Below are 22,209 nucleotides of genomic sequence, written 5' to 3' on the forward strand. Positions count from 1 at the left end.
TCTGTTTAAGTTTTTGACCATTTAACAACTGCTGTAGGTCAGCTGCTCTCCAAGAAATTTCTCTTCTTCTTTTTCTTTAGAGACAGGGTCTCACTATGTTGCTCAGGTTATTCTCAAACTCCTGAGGCTCAAGCGATCTGCCTGGCTCAGCCTCCCAAAGTGCTGGGATTACAGGTGTGAGCCACTGCACGAGGCCCCTCTCCAAGAAATTTCTAGGCACACATTATTGATTACTGTAACATACATTTGCCCTTAGGTCAAGTTATTAAAATTGTCACCAACAAGTTGACCATTTTTTAATACATGCTAAGGCAAGTGTACAGACAGCTCAAACAATGATGCTTTTCTTTCCTTTTCCAATGCTTGTAACTATTGACTTATGGTCTCATCTACCACCTCAAGCCTCACCTTAGGCCTCCTAGTACAGCTCCTTCCCTCAAATAAAGCCAAAGCACTGACAGTTCACAAATGCTGCTTCCTGGGCCCACTCATTCCCCAGCCTAGGTCTAATTCAGTGTGGTATCTTATACAGCCTCTTCCAGCCTGTACCATCACTGTCAGCTTACCAGTTTCTCCCTCAGTTTAGGCTTAGTTAAGTCAAGTCTAAAAATTACTTGTTGAACATAGAGTTTAAGACTTCAGAAGCCAAATCAGTATATTGTTTAAACTTATGATTATCTCTATACAGTTTAATTGTACAAAACTCTTAAATATATTTCAGAATGTTTAGTGATTATGAACAACACTTTCATTTTTAAAGTCCTCAGATTATGAGTACATTGATAAGCCATATTAGATAACAGTACTTTCTTAAATAATGTCAGAAAAAAATAAAAAAGAATTAAATAAAAGAATATTAAATAAAAGAACTAAATTAAATGAAAGAATAGGGCAAAACTGCACATTGGCAATTAATGACTTACTTTTTCAACATACTCAAACACCAAGTACAACTTCCCCCTCCGACGAAATGCTTCCTTCAGCTCCACAATGTTTTCCTGCTTGAGAGTCCGAAGCATTTTAAGCTCTCGTAAAGTCGTTTCTTTGACTTCTTCATTTTCTAGAATGTAAATAATGGTGAAGAGAGTAAAAGGAAAACTTTCAAGCTACTGTTCAAAGAATTCCAAGAACACTGAAAACACCCCAATTTCACTTTCCACTTTGAGTACTTCTGCATAAGAAGTCCAAGAATGGAATATTAAATAATATGTTTTCTTGTTGAAAGGATCAAGAATAAGAAAATCGAAGAAAGGGTTTACTTGATCAGCACAAACTTGACTTCCTGTTTATATTTTCTTATACTCCTTTTACTATGCATATGTATAAAAATTTTCTTATACTTCTTTTACTATGTGTATGTATAAAAACACACTTACAGATACAACATAAGCATCCATTGTCATTTGAACTCTAACACTCTATACAAGGAAAGAGATTAAAAGGGCCATAAGGAATCAAAAGTATCAGTGTGCAGAGGAACCTCTATGCAGCCAGCATCTGTAGTAGCTGATGTTTTTAAGGATGGCATGAAGCTTTGGCCTAAAAGAGCATTTTATTCCTTAGGCTGCATGAGTCACCTCAGGGAGCAGAGGTCATGTGCCAAGCATCCACAATGCAAGTCACAGCCAAGTTGCAGGGAACTCTGAGAGTGTCTAATCTTCTCTCTGAACAGCAGCTGCTATAGGTTCCTGCTGTCCTCCCTGTAGCATGTCCATCTGTCCATCCCAGATGGTGTAGCTGTTCTGGGATGGAGAACTTATGCTGAACCAATAGACCCTCTTCCATACCATCAACTTCATTCATGATAACCTCCACGGTTATGGAGGAAGGACAGAAGTCATATTAACTCTAATGGATTAATTGGCAGGGGAATGATGAAAATAATATTTCTATTTAAATGAGTTTGTATTATACCTTTAGATTTACCCGGGAAATCTTAACTACCACGTTTTTGCATATATGTACCAGGATACAGGTTCATAATCTTTCATCTACAAGTCCAAAATCCAAAACACAGTCTAAAAACTGAAAGCTTTTTCTAAGTTTGGGGCAAATTCACCGAGGGCTAACACATGAAATGACATGAGACTATTTATAGCCTTTGTTAATCCAATCTAATATGAACATTCATATGTTGTGCTATAGAAATACTACTTGATTACTGGGTACTATGCATTATAACATGCCACACGTCCATTCTAAAATCCAAAAATTATGAAGTCTAAAACACATGCAGCCACAAGCTTTTGGGTAAGGGCCAGAATCCTAGCTTGAGAGCTGTGGGACCCTCAGGATCAGACATGTCTTTCAGTGTGAGAAGGAAGAAAATGGAGTGTGGAGATAGGGGCACAGAAGCCTAATAAATACACCCTCTAGAAGAAAGGTTCTCTAAGCAAGGCACGCAGGAGGAAAAAGGCTGAATGGATTCCAAAGGGAGAGGGAAGATTCTAAATGCAGAGCCAGGAGTGTTTCCTCAGATTATTTTCCATCCCAGCCCCCTATCCCAACCCTCCACTCAAACTAAGTTTAAAGAAAAGGGAATGATATAATAAAAGCAAGGGCTTTGTAGCACCCGAGTATCCATAACAAACTGGGAGCATAGAGTCAACACTCCCTTGTGAACTGGTTACATAAGTGAAGTATTCTACTTTAGCCAGAAAGCTGTTGGAGAACACTGGAACACAGATTAGGACCAAGAGACATACTGCCTATGAGAACACAAGAACCAGCAGTAGGAAAGGCCAACTGTGCATAAGCAGTGAATTACCTGGCTCACACCAAGATGGTCAATAGGGAACCGGGTACTTACAGGGAAAAGAGCATGACAGTGGATGCCACCTGGCAGTGGGGGAATGTCTGAGATGCAATTGGGGACATCCCAAAGTAACTTAGAGGATTGGGAGAGGACAAAGGTCCAGGTGTTCTGCAAATTGGGGCTGCGCCAGAGCAGTGGTGTTCTGTGACTGTTAGAATGCTAAGGTAGCTGCAGCTGCTGAAGCCCAGGAATACCAGCAGTTTCCTAAAGAAGCAAGATCAGGAACATGCTTCTCTGATATCCCCTCTGAGTTACTCAAGGTTGGGGTAATCAAACTAAAATTCATCTATCTCTAAGAAACAGAGTAACACATAGATCTCAAATAAGAAACAAATGATCTAACGAGGGACTAATTTAACAAGATACAAGTCTACTGATTACTCATGACCTGGTCTGTGCCTGTCTTTCCATCCCCATCTCATGTCCCTCTCCCTCACCTCCATCTTTCAGTTCCCAAAATAGCCCCAAACTTCATTTTTCCACCTTAATGGCCTTCAGACTTGCTCCTTCTGCCGACAATGCTCAGCCTACTACATAGACTCTTGACAGGGCTTGCTCCTTCAGGTTTTAGTTTAAATGTCACTCCTCCAGAGCCTTTCCCAGACCATGAAAGCAAGTAGGCCCCCATCCCCATTATTCCTTATCACAGTTCTAGATTTTTCTGTCACAGAACTTCTCACCTTTTTTCTTGATATATTTGTTTGCTTAGTGGTATACAATCTATGCAACCACCCCTGCTAAATCAAGAGCTCAAGGAGGACAGGACTCAATTCCTCTGTTCAACAATATACACTAGGACTGTACCTGACACAAGGAGAGGTGATCAATACATTCTTCCTATACGAATGCTTCACCTGTGGCCGTAAGGAAATCTCTGCTCATACATGCCTAACTCTTCCTCACTTCAGTCACAGCAACTGGAGGGCAAACAAACAATAGGCACTTTGCCTCCCAGTTTTCTTACAGCACTGTCAATTTCCTCAAGCACCGCTTATCAGGCAGTATGATAAACTGAATTTCTTTTCTCCCTATTCACCTCTGTCCCTAGGTGTCTTCTACAGTATGTGATTAGAAACAATGGAGGACACAGAACACTGACAGTGCTCAGGGTCAAGAACACACACATATACATGCACACAAATACCTAAATAGAAAGAAAATCATTAAGAGCATCCATAAGCTATGATGCTTGGTGAATTCTTGGTACTGGAAATGCAAATGAAAAAACATCGTACTATTATTTGTTACCAGCTTGTGGCAGTTTCACTTTGCTAATGGATAAACCCTCTTCAGAATGGCCGCATCAGAATGGTTTTAGTAGAAGGAACAGTGGACTAGGACTAGGGAGACCTAGATTCTGGACTCAGCCTTTTATTTTTTTTTATTTTTATTTTATTTTATTTTATTTATTTTTGGACTCAGCCTTTTAATCAACCAACAGTACACCATGCAACTTTAGGCAAGCCACTTAAGTTTTCATCAGTAAAAGAAACAAATAAATGCCTCCATCTCCCAAAAATCCTATTGCCTTTTTCAAATCTAATAATCTATTATTTCTTTTCATTAAAATTTTATTGATTATGAGCCTAAACCTCATGGAACTTTGCTGCTTTGTTATACATACATTATTCGAATCTGTATTGACTCCACTTAACAATGGTTAGAGAAGATAAATGAATCATCAAAAAGCAGCACACAAGATTACCTAGAATGTAGCGCCCAAAAAACCTCTTCTGAGCAGCTGTTTTTAGGAAATAAAGGCTTTTCTACTTTATGCCAGTCATAGTATTAAAAGTTGAGGTAAACACTTGAGCACTAAGATTGCAATGAATGGGAACAGGCAGGAAGTAGAGTTAATTCCCTAAATTCAAGCAAAATGGGCGCTCTTCATTATTACTGGGTACATCCTATAATTTTGCTTTTCTAAGTACTTTGAAGGTTCCTGGCCTGCCCTGCACTTTATGATGAAAATTGTCAACTAAATTATCAGATGACGAGGGGAAAAGGAAGGCACATTCGAATTACACAGGCTTCTCTTCTGGGAGGTACACAAAGTAGGAAAGCATTTTGCAAGGCATTACAAAATGCCTCACAAAAGCATTCAGTAAGGCATTTTCAAAGGATGGTAGCACAGCCCACTGAAATGAGCACAAAAATCACTGCCATGTAGTTGAAATAATCCCCATGGATTCTTTGTCTAGGCTAGGATTCTTTATCAAGGTTGGGCTCCAGTTTACAAATGAAGAAACCAAGTCTAGAAAGGATAACTTTCTCAGGGTGCATGAGCTGAAGGTCACATTCTACCTCATAGGAACAAAGGTGGCATAGTATACAATACAGTGAGTTTTGAAAAGTGAGTCACAGTACCCAGGTTCAGGTATAACTATGCTACCGTTTAGCTGAACGGCAAGGCGGCATTGTATGGGTGGAAGAAAAACTCAACGAAGATCCTGGGTCAGCATTTTAGTTGCAATTATTCACATACACGCCATGCAACTTTGGGCCTGAGGTCCATCATCTGTACACTGGGGCTGAGTTATACTGGATTATTCAGAAGGACTCTTCCCGAATCCATACTTTTATGTGATAACTGCTTATGTGCATGCTGACCCACCTTGTCATCAGTTATCACTGAGGGGGTTTAGCTGAATGCAGGATCAACTCTGACAAAGTTATGTGCAGATCTATAGAAACCCCACTGAGTGAGGACAAAATGGCAGGGTGGAAAAAGGATGTTAAGTAAAAACAACCCCAAAACTGTCCTACTTCTAAACTTACCAGTAAGGCAAGTTAACACACCTAAAAATCAAGAGCGATTTACTAAAGTAAAAGAGAACAATTCTTAAGAAGAAAGATCACAGGAGCAAAGGAGATTAAAAGATAACTGATGAAAAGAGAAAAACCTAAAGATGAGCAGAAACTCTATTGTAACTCTATTTTTAAAGAACTGTGGGCTTAGAAAGGAAATCCAGGAATAGCTGTAACCTACTTTGTGAAATGATAAACCTGACATTTTTGTATAGCCGAAGAGCCCCCCACCCCAAATGGACCTTTAAACAGATAAACTGATAAAGCAAAATCAAGCCATCCTTGATCAAAACCACGGGGGTGCCATATTTGAGTCTGGTTGCTCTTATTGAAGAAGGGACATCAACAGACAATGTGCCTGAGGGAGTTTGAATGCTAGTGCTACTGTTACATACACCAAGAAAGATGAGGACCCTCCAATCTTTAGAGATGAAGAACAGGTAAAAGCACAGTAGAAATTTATGAAATCACAGAAGATGCAAAATGATCACCAAATCCTAGAAGAATCCCTGAAGTCTGAAGGAGGTCCATGTTGAAAATGAAAAGGAAGTATGGTAAAACCATGACTATCCAGAACGCTCAAGCTCAGTTAATCAAATTCTTTGTTTAGTCAAGGGTTGGACTTTTTGTTTCAAGGCCTCTTTCACATAGAAATCAGGCTCTTGAATTTAAGGACTACAGATTACGAACTCTGGTTTTGTACCATTATATAAAATAAGAGACCAGAGTACTCCTGATCCAGAGATCAGTATAGAGCTTTCCAGTGTCTGGGTAAACAGAAGAATAAAATAAATTAGAAGACAGAACAGATGATCAATTAAATGTTTTTTAACAATTAAGAAGAATATGTCCATTCCAAGAGGAAGATAGTTCTCTATAGAAAACATTAAGCAGCAGAATATGAAATGCAAGTAATTTTACTTCATATAAAAGCAGAGACAAAACCTAAGTTTCATCTTAAATGTAGACTACTGCATAGCTCCCTGGAGTGAGCCTCCTTGCCATGCACAGAGGCCCAGTGACAAGTAGAGAGGCTCTCCTCTCACTCCATCACTTACATTTAAGGAAAGATGGAAAAGTCTAAAGAAGCAAAAAGAAGGTCCAAATGTATGTCAAAAATAAATTCTAGACAATAGGTTTTCCTAAAGTAAAGGTTGGACAGACAATGTTTTGAATTCTTGCTGGTCCAAAGCTATATAATCTAAATCAGTGCTCTTGGGTTATTTAATAAATTGAGGACAGCAGACACTTGTACTTGTGTATGTATGAGAACGACAATCCAATAGTGATACATTATCATCTGAACATCAAACCTCATTGTAGAAGATGGGAGTCATAGGAAGGGTAGAAGAATTGGGCTAAATTTGTAATTTATACATAGTCTGAAAAGTGCCTTTTAACTAAATAATCTCTAGTATCTTTATGGTCTATGGTCATTTTTTTCCCTTCTCAGAAATTCCAAATAATGAGCAGAACTATTACAATGAACAGAACTAATACAATGGAGACTTCTGGTTGGTCAGGTGTTTACTAGATAAAATTTCTCTGCAGGAACTTAATAGCCAAACTTATAATACCATCATTTAGGGTATCTTAAATAACTCATTATCAGAGACTCCAAATTTATGAAGTGTCAACAAGCATCAAAACAAGAAAAAATTAACTAATGAAGTAAGCTCAGACAAAAATTTTTTGTTACTCAAACATTCTTTCCTTTTAACAGGAATCTATATCCCCAAGTCAGGGTGTCAAAGTCTTTCAGAGAGAATCACAGGCAAAGACACTGATAAATTATCGGATAGAACTGTATCTGCTAACAACTAGAGAATAAAAACCTCAAAAAGCCAAGGCTTGGTGGCTCATGCCTGTAATCCCAGCATTTTGGGAGACTGAGGCAGGAGGATCTCTTGATCCCAGGAGTTCGAGACCAGCCTGAGAAACACAGCGAGACCTCGCCTCTACAAAAAATGAAAAAATTAGCTGGGAGTGGTAGTGTGCACCTGTAGTCCCAGCTACTTTGGAAGGCTGAGGCAGGAAGATTGCTTGAGCCCAGGAGTTCGAGACCAGCCTGAGAAACATAGCGAGCCCTCGCCTCTACAAAAAATGAAAAAATTAGCTGGGAGTGGTAGTGTGTACCTGTAGTCCCAGCTACTTCGGGAGGCTGAGGCAGGAAGATTGCTTGAACCCAGGAGTTCAAGGCTGTATTGAGCCATGACGATGCTACTGCACTCTACCCTGGGATATGGAGCAAGACCCTGTCTCTCCCCCGCCCCGCCCTACACACACAGCCTGAAAAAGCAGAAGACACATAGACAGGAATAAAAAAAGAAGAGAAAACTGATAAAGCTTTTTATATATTTCTTAATCACCCTGTTTACTATATAAGCTATTCATTGGCCTAGCCTACAATTTTACTTTAAAAACTGTTCCTCCTCCCAAAAAGGTTAACACTTGATTCTTTCTTGAAATAGCATATTAGTTGCTACTATAACCTAACTTGTGTTAACTATAAACTTATTTTCATAATTTTAGTTTCATTTTACCCACTTAAAGTCCCAAAATAAACTTTTATTTGCTATGAAATTTTGATTCCCATTTTAAATAGTGATCTATCATCCTGGGATAATAAAGACTTCTTGAACTAAATAGTAGTCTAACAAAATATAGTTTCACAAACATTTTACATAAATTTGTGAATACATATGAATTTAACAAGAAAGTAGGACATTAGCAAAATCTTTTAAAGCTACCAGAAGTTAACATATATTCTCACAAAATATTCCGTGATATTAGTGAGAGAATACATGGTCCCCAACTTACAATGGTTTGACTTCTATTTTTTGACTTTACAATAGCATGAAAGCCATATGCATTCAGGAGAAACCATACTTAGAATACCCATAAAATCATTCTCGTTTTCACTTTTACTACAGTATTCAATAAATTACATGAGATATTCAACACCTTATTATAAAATAGGCCTTGTTATATGATTTTGCCTAACTATAGGCTAATGTAAGTGTTCTGAGTATGTTTAAAGGAGGCTAGGCTGAAGCTATGATGTGTGGTAAGTTGAGTGCAGTAAAGGCTTTTTTTGGAGACAGAGTCTCACTCTGTTGCCTAGGCTAGAGTGCAGTGGCATGATCACGGCTCACTGCAGCCTCAACCTTCTGGGCTCAAGCAAGCCTCCTACATCAGCCTACTGAGTGGCTAGGACTACAGGCATGCACCACCATGCCTGGCTAATTTTTAAAAAACTTTTTTGCAGAGACAGGGTCTCGCCATGTTGCTGAGCCTGGTCTCAAACTCCTGGGCTCAAGTGATCCTCCTGCCTCGGCTTCCCAAAGTGCTGGGATTACAAGTGTGAGCCAGCACACCTAGCCAAAGCATTTTGTACGTAACAATTTTTTCCACTTATGATGGGTTACTGGGATGTGGCCTCATCACAAGTCAAGGAGCATCTGCACTGGATTACCTCGAAAATGGCTCAGACCAAGTGCAGATCGTATTTCAGTTCACAATATTTTTACAGGATTATTTCATTATCTTCACTAAGACTTTTAAACATTAGATCTAGATAATCACTGCCATAATATCAAATGAATATTTCAAGAATAATAAAGGGGATTAATGAGAGCTACATGACAATGAGGGCAATATTATCATGACACTCTGTTTTTTATTATAATTGGCTAAAATTTAAGATAATAAACTGAGAATTAAATGGTTTAGACAGGGGTTGAATAGACATCCTTACCTGAATGAGACTATCTATATACACTTCACACTCCAAAAGAGTTGTTTACCAAACATGTATCCTTTCTTTCCATTAAGCAAGACACTACTCCAGCCAGAGGAAAAGGGTAAAGACAGAAAAAAGAGAGTACTAGTACCTCCCTGGGAGAAATGTAAACAGCAGGTAAGTGGGCCAGACTGGAATGAAAAAGTTTATGAATAATAGGATATGTCTTTGGGTTCTAGCACAGAAATGTTTTGGAAGTATCCCTCTAGAAGTATGTGTAGGTGGTACGTAGGTGTCATTGACAAGGTGGGGTGGGTGATAAGACTGCATGCCTCTGAGGGATGGTGAGTGATAATGGTCTAGCAGAGATGAGGGCAGAGCAGATTAATGTTTTGTTGGTTCAATAAAATAAGGGCAGACCAAATGCTTTCCATGTCTAGACTATTCATGCATTCCCAATACCATGTCTAGAAACAGTTTCTCTCACCTCAAAATGATCCAAGTTCCATGTCTCCATTCAGGCAATAACTGTTCTCTACTGTGTTTTATTGTTATTTATTTGCAGGTCTTAATTCTCTTAATAGGTCATATGCTTCTTGAAAGTATCCACACCTCAACTCTTACAGCACTTCACTCAGTGCTCAATGAATTTCAATGGATACACTAGATTTCTACTCTAAAGCTATCATAACACAGGTAAAAATATATAATTGAAGCTAAGAATTGGTATGCACAAGATAGAGATTATAAAGAACATGGTATTCACTTAAAAAGAAAGTAATGGGGCTGGACAAGCTGGCTCATGCCTGTAATCCCAGCACTTTGGGAGGTCAAGGCGGGCGGATCACTTTGAGCTCAGCAGTTGGAGACCGGCCTGGGCAACATGGCGAAACCCTGTCTCTACAAATAAAATACAAAAAAATTAGCTGGGCGTGGAGGCACACACCTGTAATCCCAGCTACTCAGGAGGTTGTGGCTGTACAATCACTTGAGCCTGGGGAGTAGAGGTTGCAGTGAGCCAAGATCGCGCCACTGCATTCCAGCCTGAGTGACAGTGTAAGACCCTGTCTCAGAAACAGAAAAAGATGGCACACATGGCCTAGATTGTACTTTTTACAAAATATGATGACAGTTATTATTTTTGGTGGTAACTGATGCTTGCCAATATGCCCTGAAAGATGAATGCACAGCCAGAAGCCTTTACATGCATGCGAAGGTTGTGCTCTGATCTACTGTTGCAACCACTCTTTTTAGGAAATCACCATTTGTCTCTCAGCCACCTGTTGACCCAAAGTCACTGCTCAAAGAGCTCATTTCCAATGGTATCACAGTGGGATGGCCTGGGGCTACTGCTTCCTGCTAGACCACAAATATCCCATTTGAAGCAAGATTTTTTTGTCTCCCCAGAACAAGCAAAAAGTTCTTTTTTACCTTCCCCTTTTTACCTTCCCTTTATGCCTGCCCATACAATGACTGCTAAAGTTCCCAGCTGATATGCATGTGTTTCATATAACTAGCACATCAGAGATGGATTACATCAAATACTACTGCATCTATCCTGGAGCAAGTCCCTTTTTGTTATTTAATGTTTGCTAAGTCTCTGAGGTGAGGGTGATGAAATTGTTCATAAATATAAAGGCTGGTGTCTTACATCACTTACGGGATGTGTGCTGATGAAGGTAAGTTATGACTGCTATTTCCATACTTCTGATTAGATATCAAGATTGATGCTGTGTTGATACTTCTTACACCTAGACCATAGTTTTTCAAATAGCAGGCTCTGACTTATTAGTGGTGAAGTCAATCTATTTGATGTCACAATAGGTATTTATATGAACAGGAGAGAACAGAAAGTAGAGAGCTTTGCATTCATATAATAAAGAAGTTCGTGACATTTTTGCTTCATTTACATATAGTGTTACATATGTGTGCAGACACTGGGTTAGGATATGAAATATATTTCTAGTGTGGGTCTCAGTCCAAAAAGTCTGAAAAAAAATGTTGTCTAGAGCACCTTAAAGGCCACACCTATTTTTGTCAAGAGTTTCTCTATTTGGCTATCTTTGGATGGCCAACAGTCTAGAGTTTAAAACTAATGAACTACTGAAATGCATTATTTTAAACTTTCTTGCCCAGCATGGGGTAATTTTACAACTCTGTCTGAAATGGTCTGGATATGATGAAGGCCCCTAAGCATAGTATTTCTTCTTAAAAAGCTTTTATTCTCCCAATGCATTATTCTAAATATAAAATCAATCCCTCAATATATCCTTGTATTTCTAATTCTGACTAGGAGCTGGAGATGACAGTAACCAATACTGAAATCTTTCACATAGTACTTGCTATTTGTGTGGACCCACAGAAGTACTTGAAGCCAGTTTTTAAATTTTAATAATATTTAGAAACAGCGTAAACAACATTTCTTCTAACCAGCCTTTGGAGCAAGATTTCCAAAGCTGACTGCAACCTTAAAATAAAAAGATGAGTTTTCTAATATCGTGAGATTTGAAAAGATCCACATAAAAGGAACTAAATGTTTGAAAGTAAAGCATAAGAAATAAGCTATATTCACTTTGAGACTGTGACTTCAAAATATCAGGAATAGACAGTGTCTGACCAGCTAGATCCCACTTCTTCCACACTCTATTTATAAAAACTATACAGAAAGAAAAATACATATATACAGATATATATACATATATATATATCTACCTTCACTGTCCTTGAATTTCTTGATTGCCACAATTTCATGTGTTTCCTGCAAGGGAAAAGAAAGCAGAAGGAAAGTCATTCTCCAGTGTTTTTCCGACTGGGGATTCCAATTGCCTGGGGGTATATTCTGGGACAGAGTAGCAAGAAGCCAGAGTGTCAAAAATACATCATCTTCCTCTCCCCCGCCACCCCTCATTTCTTGGTTCCAAAATTCTCTTTCTTATCACCCCACAAACATTGTCAAGGAAGGAAAGGAAGAAAGGGAGAGGGTGTGGAGCAAAGAGCAGATACGGTGACGGAATATGCTTAACTCAAAATCATTAGTGTCAATGTCTTGAGGATACTCAAAAGTGCCAGGATGAGTGGCAGACTCTCATCTGTACTCCCCTCTGAAGTCCAGAGACACATTTTAATTGGCCTTCTAAGACCAAGAAAGGGCCTCTCCAATACACAGTAGTTGCTGGTAGCAGAATGCTAACAAGCATATCTAATTTTCTCCAGCTCGTCCCTATTGATGGTCATTGCAAATCCAAAGTGAGATAAACATTCCATCACCAAATACCAATCATCACCTTCGTCCTGCCCTTATTTATCTCTTCTCAACAGAAGAGATAAAAGAATTCTGCCTTAAAAGAAAATATGAAAATCTTTTTTGTTGTTTTTGGTTGGGAGGAAAGAAAATAAGGGCTGGAAAGGAAATGGAAATGCTAAGAACTAAGTACCACTAAACTAAATAACTTGTATCCAATTCTGGTATATAAAAGCAATAAAAAAGCTTTTGGCAAAATAATGAATATAAATTCTTCAAAGCCAACATGTCATATGAAAGCCTTCTGAATGACTCAGGCCTGTTCTTTTTTACTCTAAGTGGGGATACTTTCAGATCAAATCTTTTAATATTTAATAAAACGTCCCTGCATCAAAACAAAGACTTTAAAATTAAACACAATACCAGGCAAGTGCTATAAATTATGGAGGAAAAAGACACTTAAAGGTACTGTGTTTTTGTTTTTAATGAAGGAATAGGATTGTAGGGTACAGACAACTTACTTGTACGTATAGGGTACAATTTATTTGTACATTAATGGATCTTCTGACTTAAAGAAACTCCTTCTTGCAGGTATTTTATTATTGGGAAGGAAGAACTGCCAATTTTAAGTAATGCAGAAGATTATCAGCTAGAATATTATCCCACGTAGTACAAAGGTGACTCTTTTATATACGCTACTCTCCCATAATACATTGATATCATGTTCTTACCCAGCTCCTTTTCTAATGGCTATAGCTAGCAATCTACCTACAGCATAACTGAAAGACCAGACCCTATCAGGAACCTCCTCTTGCTTTTCTCACAGCACAAAGGTGTAGCTTCCAGGAATAGAGAAAAACTGCACATATCTCAAATGAATATTGTTCCAGGTAGTGTTCCATCTTATATTCCACTCTAACTGAAAGACTCCCACATACATTTCTTTCATTGCATCCTAGGCATTAAAATTTTGTCTGATTTTATAAAAGATTTTACTCAGTTCAAAACGGTCCACTGATATGACTACAAATTTAAATTTGTAACTGGCACATTTATACCACCTTGAATAAATTCATTAGTTATTTTTCTCTGGCATCTCATAAATACAATTTACTGTATAGGGCAACGGCTAATGGGGGTCAAATAAAATGTTTATTCTTTTATTTATCCTTTCAAGAATACCACGAAAATCCTCTCTCCTCAAAACTCACTCTCTCCGCCTCCCCCAATATGGTTTATGTATTTACTTAAAGAATGAAGTCGAACAGATGAAGTTTTCTACATTAAACCAATTCAGTGTTTAGTGAAAAACACATGCAATTAAGAGAAGATGCTAGAAAGAATTTAACATTTCACGTGTATTCAAACTGCTTATAAAAATAATATAAACTCATTACAGAAAATACAAAAAGAATATAAAGGGTACAAAAAGGATACAGAGAAGACATTTACAAAATTAACTCTTGCTAATATTTTGGTATATTTTCTTCTAGTAAATTTTTCTCAAATGGTAGTAGTAATACTGGATATCTTATTGTATGTTGTTTTTATTTCACTTGATATTATATAAGCAACATTTCAAGCTGTTATTTTTAAAACCACCATTTTTCATGGATGGCTATTTAACAAGTCTATTAATGAACATACTTCAACATCTGCATCTGTATTTCCACAGAGTAAATTCTATAAGTGATATAATTGGTTCAAAGGGTATGAATGTTAAAGGTTCCCAATATATACTGATAAACTGACATCCAAAAAAACCGTCATGTCACAGTTCCCTTCAGCAGTGTATGAGAATATTCACTCTACACCCATTGCCAAAACAAAACAAAATCATTAAAAAAAAACTTCTCTGGCATTCAATGAGATTAGAGAAGTTTTCTTCTAATAAGTGAAATCTAGTGCCCCAGGGTTAATATTTTCTTGCTGATTCATGGATGATAACTTATTGCCAAATTCTGTTACAAATCTTTTCCCCAAGTTGTTGTGCTCGCTAGAGTTTTGTTGTTGTTGAATATAAATTATTACATAGTCAAGTTTACTGATACAGGCATTTGTAAATATGTCCATTACTTTTGTGCTCAAAGTCCTTACTTAGCCTGAGCATGGTTAATATTCATCTGCATTTATGTATCTTGATATTTTAATTATTTCTTTCCTTAAATCTTTATTCACTTGTAATTTATTTTAATATATGACATGGTGAGGGAATCCAGATTTAATATAATTTCTAAACACTAAACCAATTTTCCCAATACCCTTTACCAGATATTTTTAGTTGTTACATCTTAGCATCCTTACATATAGATACTAGATGTGCTTTCAGAGCTTTCTAGTGGACTCTAGCCTAGTCTAGTATAGGCTACTGATCTGTTCTTACGCCAGAACCAGTGTTTAAAGTATTGTGACCTTGAACTGTTTTAAATTAATCTGAGGTTATCGACACTGATTCTTCTTATACCATTTTGTTAAATATATTTATTTTTGAGAACAGGGTTTGACTGTTGAATTTAGTTTGTAATTATAGATACATGAGCTATAATATTTTATTTTTTTTTACACATTCAGTTTGCTTCACTGTTTACCACCAGTCCTTTTCTTGTATGGTTTATACATATTTGAGTGATTGATTTGCATTCATGTTTTGCTCAGCCAGAGTACATCTTTGAAAGATTTTCTGACAAAGTGTCTTATTTTCCAAGTCTTTGCATTTTTGAACATCTTCACATATACATGGCAACTTGATAGGCATGGAATTCTTGGGAAGGCAACCTTTTATTCTTCAGAGTCACTGGAAGCTTAAGTGCACCATAAAGCCCTGGAAAATGCCATTCACATCACAGACACCAGAGTCTATATGCTTATTAAAGCAACTTAATGCAGGTAGGAATAAAGTGTCTTCTTGTAACAAAATCTATATACTAAGATATTTTTCCAAGAAGAAGGAAATTAAGGGTCTAAAAAGAGGGACTGCCATTTTCTAACATAAAGAAATTATAATACTGTCACATAAGGCATCAAATGGGGAACAATGACCTGACAGTCTCTGGTATTTGTAGCAGAAAAGAAGTATGAGGCCTATTTGGATTTTGTTCCAATATAGATCACTTCTTTTTTCTCCCTAAATACTGTTGGAACTTTTCCTTTTCCTTGAAATAAAAATTTTAAATTATTCGGAATATATCTAGAGGAGTGTGTGTGAGTGTGTGTATGTGTATTTTTTGAATCAATAATACCTGGAAATCAATGAAATTAGAAAAGTCTCCTTATAGCAACCTTATATGTTGTTTCTACTATTTTTCTATTATTTTCCACCACAAACCTTACAACTTTTAGGTTGGATCTTTCATAATTGTTTAGTATGTTTTGTACTAAGTTTTTGTACTTAGTATGCAACGTTCATGATTGCATCATCAGCACCTAGAATAGCAGGCACATAGTGGGTGTTCGATAAATATTTAGTAAATGAACATTAATGAGTTCAAAAGTGCTACACAATTTTGTTTTATCCATTTAAGGCTTCTTTCACTTGTCTTTATCTCAGCCAACTTCTGCATTTTTTGCCTTGTTTAGCTTATTCACTCTCTGTAGAGGTCTTATCTTCCTAGGTTTCTTTTGGGAGACTAAGCAGATGTCTTAACTTTATTGGTTTGTTAGAAAGTCATTTTCAGAACCATGTGTTGCTTCTAAATCTTCACAGCAATGTTTTATCTTCCCCTATCTTTTCATAGTGTTTTCTCTGCTCCACCCTTTAAAACTCATCCTTACTAAGATGGAAAGAGATCCACCAGGACTGGCATTTGGCCTCAACTTGAACTTCAAATATGAACTGATGCACCCCGAGCCCGATTTTAGAACCTGGCTCGCTAGCACATATCCTTCCCATTGGGGTTGGCTGGTCTAAGGTTAAACTGCCTGGGCATGGTTCTCTGAATAAGAAGAGCACATGCCATTAGCTGTTTACCTCATGGCATTCTGGAGACCACATTTCTAAGCACAGCCTCTCTTCCCACTACCTTCACCACACTTTGCCACGGGGGACTCCGAATCCTAGGATAGTACATGCCTTTTCTAATCCTTCCTTGCTTCTTCCCTTACTATATTTAGGACATTTTGGTCTCTGCAAAGATCTGGAAATGCAGATGCTAATGCAGGCTAGTAGGGGGCTGAGAACTCCAGCTCCAGCGGTGTCAGATTATGGTTAACCTCAGTGAGATGGTTGCTTATTTTTCAGTTCCTGTGAGCATGGGTCTAAGGCATTTCCTACTCCCTTTGGATATCTGGCCTGATTTGGGTTCATAAAGTAGGATAAACAGCATGATGTTCAAGAGTATGCTTTCAACCCAGTACTGCTAATAAAATTAATTCTCCCTGGACTTTGCTAGCAATCTTCGATGTTTAGTTTATTAATTTGCAGAACTTCATGGGTATTTAATGCAGAGGTAGGAAGTAACACGCCAAGCTTTATTACTTATTCTACCACCACCCTGAGATGCTATATATAATAAAGGTGTAGACAAAGAGAAAAACATACAAAAAATAACTCTGAAAAACTTGTTTTGAATTTAATTTATTCATAAAAGCATACCATTGCCCCCACAACGTCTGCAACAGAATGTCACCAGCTGTAGTTAGCAAGATAGGCATAGTTTGCTACTTGTTTCAGTGTTTTTATTTAAAATATGAGGTATTTAAAAGCTGACATCTTAAGCAATAAACTAAGAATGTTATCAAATATATCAGTAATCTATGAATGATAATTCTATGCCTCACCCTTAATTCTACCTTAAAATTGGAATTGTATTATGTATTTTGGAACACAAACAGAAAGACTAGGTAACTTTAGGTAAAGGTTCCTGAATTGTACTACCGTCTCCATGAGTAAACAAACTATATCAACAAGGCATTTCACATTTCCCAGAATAAATTTCCCCAGCTGGAAAAAAAAAAAAAATCAGAAAGAGAATAAAAAATAAATGTTATGAGTACTAACAAATAGAAATATCTGGAGAGCCTATAGTCCCTTCAATATTCTCAAGATCTTTACCCCATAAAAATCAAGCCTCAATCACTAGAGACTCATACTAGACAGAGAGACTTATAACCATCAACTCACTTGCGTTGCTGATTGTCTAAAGTTTTGGGTCATTGTTTTATTAGCAGTATTAATTGTCCCTTACTTAAGATTCTGGCAAAGCAACTAACTGGTATTAACAGCCATACAATTTACTAAGTTATTTTAAAATGCAGTTATATAACTTAATTATGCTCTGGAACAGTGAATTCTTTAAACTGATCATACACTGTATAAGGAAGTAGCAGGAGTCATTATTTTTCAAATCTTTTGCTAAGTTAAAATATCCAACAGGTATCATGAAACAGAACAGAATAAAATACTCTTTTATTCTCCTATTCACGGATTACGCCATTTCAAAAGGTTATAACAGTTATTCCTCGGTATCTACAATGATATAGAGGGGACCACTGGTTCCAGGATCCCTGAGGATACCAAAATCCATGGATGCTCATCCCTGACATAAAATGGCATAGTATTTGCATATAACCTATGCACATTGTCCTATATACTTTAAATTATCTTTTGATTACTTACACTACCTAGTACAATGTAAATGCCATGCAAATAAATAGTTGTAATACTGTGTTATTTTTTATATGTATTTTTATTGTTGTATTTTTAAATTTTTGTTTGTTTTTCTGAATATTTTCGATCCTCAGATGGCTGAATTCATCAATGTGGAACCTGCTGATATGGAGGGCCGTCTGTAGTCTACAATTCGTTTTCTAATTACTCTCTGAGGAAGTGCTTTCTTGGGAGAAATTCTTTATTTCATCATCCAAATAGCAGGGAATATAACTTGATAACTAAAGTATTGTAAATATTTCTGTTCATGTTTTATTTGCAAATATCCTGTCTGCTCCCTGAGCATAAGTAAAACCCTACAAACATAGAAACTACTACTTTATCGCTTCTCAGTCTTTTGGCTAAGATCAAGTGAAATTAGTACTTTTTTTTTTTGAGACAGAGTCTTGCTCTGTTTCCCAGGCTGGAGTGCAGTGGCGCGGTCTCAGCTCACTTCAACCTCCACCTCCCAGATTCAAGCGATTCTCCTGCCTCAGTCTTCTGAGTAGTTGGGATTACAGGCACACGCCACCACACCCGGCTAATTTCTGTATTTTTAGTAGAGACGGGGTTTCGCCATGTTGGCCAGGCTGGGAAACTACTACTTTATAGACCAGTATGGTCTCTGAAAAAGTAAGCTTCATTTTAAGTTATTATTTTTAAGTACTCTTGCGCCCAGCCCCATGCTAAGTGCTTCCCGTGGATTATCTCACTTAATTCTCAAATCATCATTCTGAGGAGGATCTCATGCTCATTTTACAGATGAGGATACTGAGTTTTAATGAAGTTCCATAATTTGTCCCATGATCACACAGCTAAGACGTAGCAGAGCTGAGATTTTAAACCCAGGAAGACTGATTCTGAATGCCATTTCTCAACCATAATCATGCTATACTGCCTTTGCAAGCCATGTATGTAAATTTTGTTGTAGAAAATGATTCTGAAACACACAAACACACATCACCGAGAAGAAATGTTAGCACCAATGAACATTTCTAAATAGTTTTCTAATAATATGTTATAATATTTATACACTTAAAAGAACAGGCAAATATTTCATTACTTCCATCTTTATCTTTTTTACTGTGTAAACCTTCTAAAATAACTTAGTCCAAAAGTATTTATCTTTACATTATAAGTAAAATTATAAAATGGGAGGAAATTCAAGCACAGGATACATTCTATAGCAGGTAAATTATATCAGAGCTAACATGCATTTGCCAAGTATTATAGAAATATAAAATACCATCCATGATATTTATTCAGTGATAAAACCTAGATTTCTCCAGGAAATTCCTTAGAGATCTTGACTTATATTATTTATTATTTGAAAACTACCATAGTTTGTCAATACTAAAAGTTAGATTTACTGCTAAGTTTCAGTACTTCAGACCAAATCTCACACACAAAAAATCTATACCAAAGAAAAAAAGCATTTCAGTCAGTCAACTAACAAATGTTCATTGGACCTCTGCTTTATGTAAGGTTTTCTTTTGTATCCTGTGTTTGACATGAGTGAGTAAATGAAGCTGTCTTATATACATAAAAGTTTACAACCTGGTATGTAATAACGCATGACAGTAAGTTAAAAATGCATGACAAAAGCTAAAAAGTATAACAAATGTTATATGATATGCCGCAGGAGTTCAAAAAAGATCATGCAAATATACAGAAAAAAATGTATATCCCCTTCAGATTTAACAGTTGATAATATTTTGGCTTATTTGCTATGGATCTCTTGCCTTTTGAAACGTAAAATGCCAAAAAATAAAAGTTCATTCATTCCCATTCCCTCTACCCAGAGGTAATTTCTATCCTGAAGCTGATATGTATCATTCCCACACATTTTTATCACTACAAATGAATTTGCCCATAAATTGTATTGCTTTGTGCACTAAAAATGATGCAACTAGCATATGTTATTGCATGCACCTTTTTTCAACCACTTAAAAAAATACAATCTGTATCTGAGATTAAAATCTAAATCTAGTTAAAGGGTTCTCCCTTGGGGGGTGACCATGCTCCCCCCCAAGACATCTGGGGACACTTTTGGTTGTCACATAGGCTGGGGGCACTACTGGGATCGAATGAGTAAAGACCAAGAGTGCTGCTAAACATCCCACAACGCACAGGACAGTCCCTACAACAGTCCCAGCCCCAAATGTCAACAGTGCTAAGGGTAAGAAACTCTGCTTGAGTTTATTCATTTTAACCATTTTGTGGTATTTCCCTATAAACATTCCCCCTTAAAAATGTGAGAATGCCATGGTATGTGTATACCTATCTAACAAACCTACATGTTCTGCACATGTACCCCAGAACTTAAAGTATGATAATAAAAAAAAAAAATTTGAGAATGATCACTTGTTGAGGAGATCAGGTAAAGCTTTACTGAAAAATTAATATGCTATGAAAGAAAATTTTAATTGAAAAAGATTAAAAGATCCATTCTCCAAAAATTATTAAAATTATCACAGCACTAAAATGTCTACACTCATTTTGTAAAACAATGATTACTTTTATAACTTTTGTAATATGGTTCTATTAAAATATTATACCATGAAATGGCCGGGCACAGTGGCTCACGCCTGTAATCCCAGAACTTTGGGAGGCCGAAGCGGACAGATCACCTGAGGTCAGGAGTTCGAGACTAGCCTGGCCAACATGGCAAAACCTCATCTCTACTAAAAATACAAAAATTAGCCTGGCATGATGGTGTGGGTCTGTAATCCCAGATACTTGGGAGGCGGAGGCAGGAGAATCACTTGAACCTGGGAGGCAGAGGTTGCAGTGAGCTGAGATCATGCCACTGTACTCCAGCCTGGGCAATAGAGTGAGACTCCATCTCAAGAAAGAAAAAAAAAAAAAAAAAAAAAGACAGTGAAATATACCAAAAGGTATACTGAAAACACATTTCCTTTTTTTTGTAAAAATTTCAGGAATGTTTTACATTTGGCCAAAAACAATTTAGTGGAGTCCTACCAAGTCTATACCAATACATGGCAAAACTGCCTATTAAGGTTCACATGATGGAGTTATTATTACAGGAAACACTGATGTAAACTCTAACCTGCTCATAATTAGAATTAAACGGTACACTAAGAGTACTTTAAGAAAACTTATAATTTAGAAAGCATTACAAGAAAAACCATGTATTTACTTCATGTACAGTCTCTAAAAAGAGGACAGTCTTATGAAAATACTAATACTTTTTCAAGAACATGAGACAGCAGGTAGCAAAAAAGGAAGACGTGAGAAGTGGGATCTCACAAAGAGACTTTGCATATAAAATGACTGCCTTCCGGGCAGATCACTTGAGGTCAGGAGTTCGACAACAGCCTGGCCAACATGGTGAAACCCCATCTCTACTAAGAATACAAAAAAATTAGCCCGGCATGGTAGCACACGCCCGTAGTCCCAGCTACTTGGGAGGCTGACACATGAGAATCACTTGAATCCAGGAGGCGTAGGTTGCAGTGAGCCGAGATCACGCCACCACACTCCAGCCTGGCTGGGCAGACAGAGTGAGACTCTGTCTCCAAAAAAAACCCACAAAAAACTGCCTCCAAGCCAAATCAGTGATAAATTTCCAACACAACAACTCTGTTTTCTCATTATTTCCAGTAAGACATAAAATCTCTTCTACCATCTCTAGGCTGGATCTGCCCTCCATGCATCTTTTATTGAGATGTAAAATGAGAATGTATGAGTGTAAAATATTCAGACAGAACGCCTAACCATTCCCGCATCTTCCCCTACAAAATCTGGGCCTGTCTCCTGTCCCATATATCTCAGTGAACACTAGCCAGAAATTTGGGATCACTGCTGACATCTCCCCTGTCTGCACCACCAAATCCAAATCCATCCAGTCTATCACTAAGTGCTGTTGGGTTTTGCCTCCTACATTGTTTTCAAATGGGTCCACTGTCCTGTACCTGAATGCTCCTCCTACCCCTGGT

At 37.3% G+C, this 22,209-nt stretch overlaps 1 protein-coding gene across 3 annotated transcripts in view; it reads right to left on the reverse strand.

Moving 5' to 3' along the window:
• Window positions 1-22,209, reverse strand: part of CDKL5 (cyclin dependent kinase like 5) — a 212,565-nt gene that overhangs the window by 65,265 nt on the left and 125,091 nt on the right. For all 3 annotated transcript variants that reach the window (XM_007991180.3, XM_037986378.2, XM_037986376.2), the window contains exons 4-5: window positions 12,078-12,123; window positions 924-1,060 (exon numbers count right to left, since the gene is read on the reverse strand). In XM_007991180.3, coding sequence (XP_007989371.2) covers window positions 924-1,060; window positions 12,078-12,123 — 183 coding nt within the window. The remainder of the gene's footprint in view (window positions 1-923; window positions 1,061-12,077; window positions 12,124-22,209) is intronic.

The sequence above is a fragment of the Chlorocebus sabaeus genome, chromosome X, assembly GCF_047675955.1.
Source record: "Chlorocebus sabaeus isolate Y175 chromosome X, mChlSab1.0.hap1, whole genome shotgun sequence".
Classification (NCBI taxonomy): domain Eukaryota; kingdom Metazoa; phylum Chordata; class Mammalia; order Primates; family Cercopithecidae; genus Chlorocebus; species Chlorocebus sabaeus.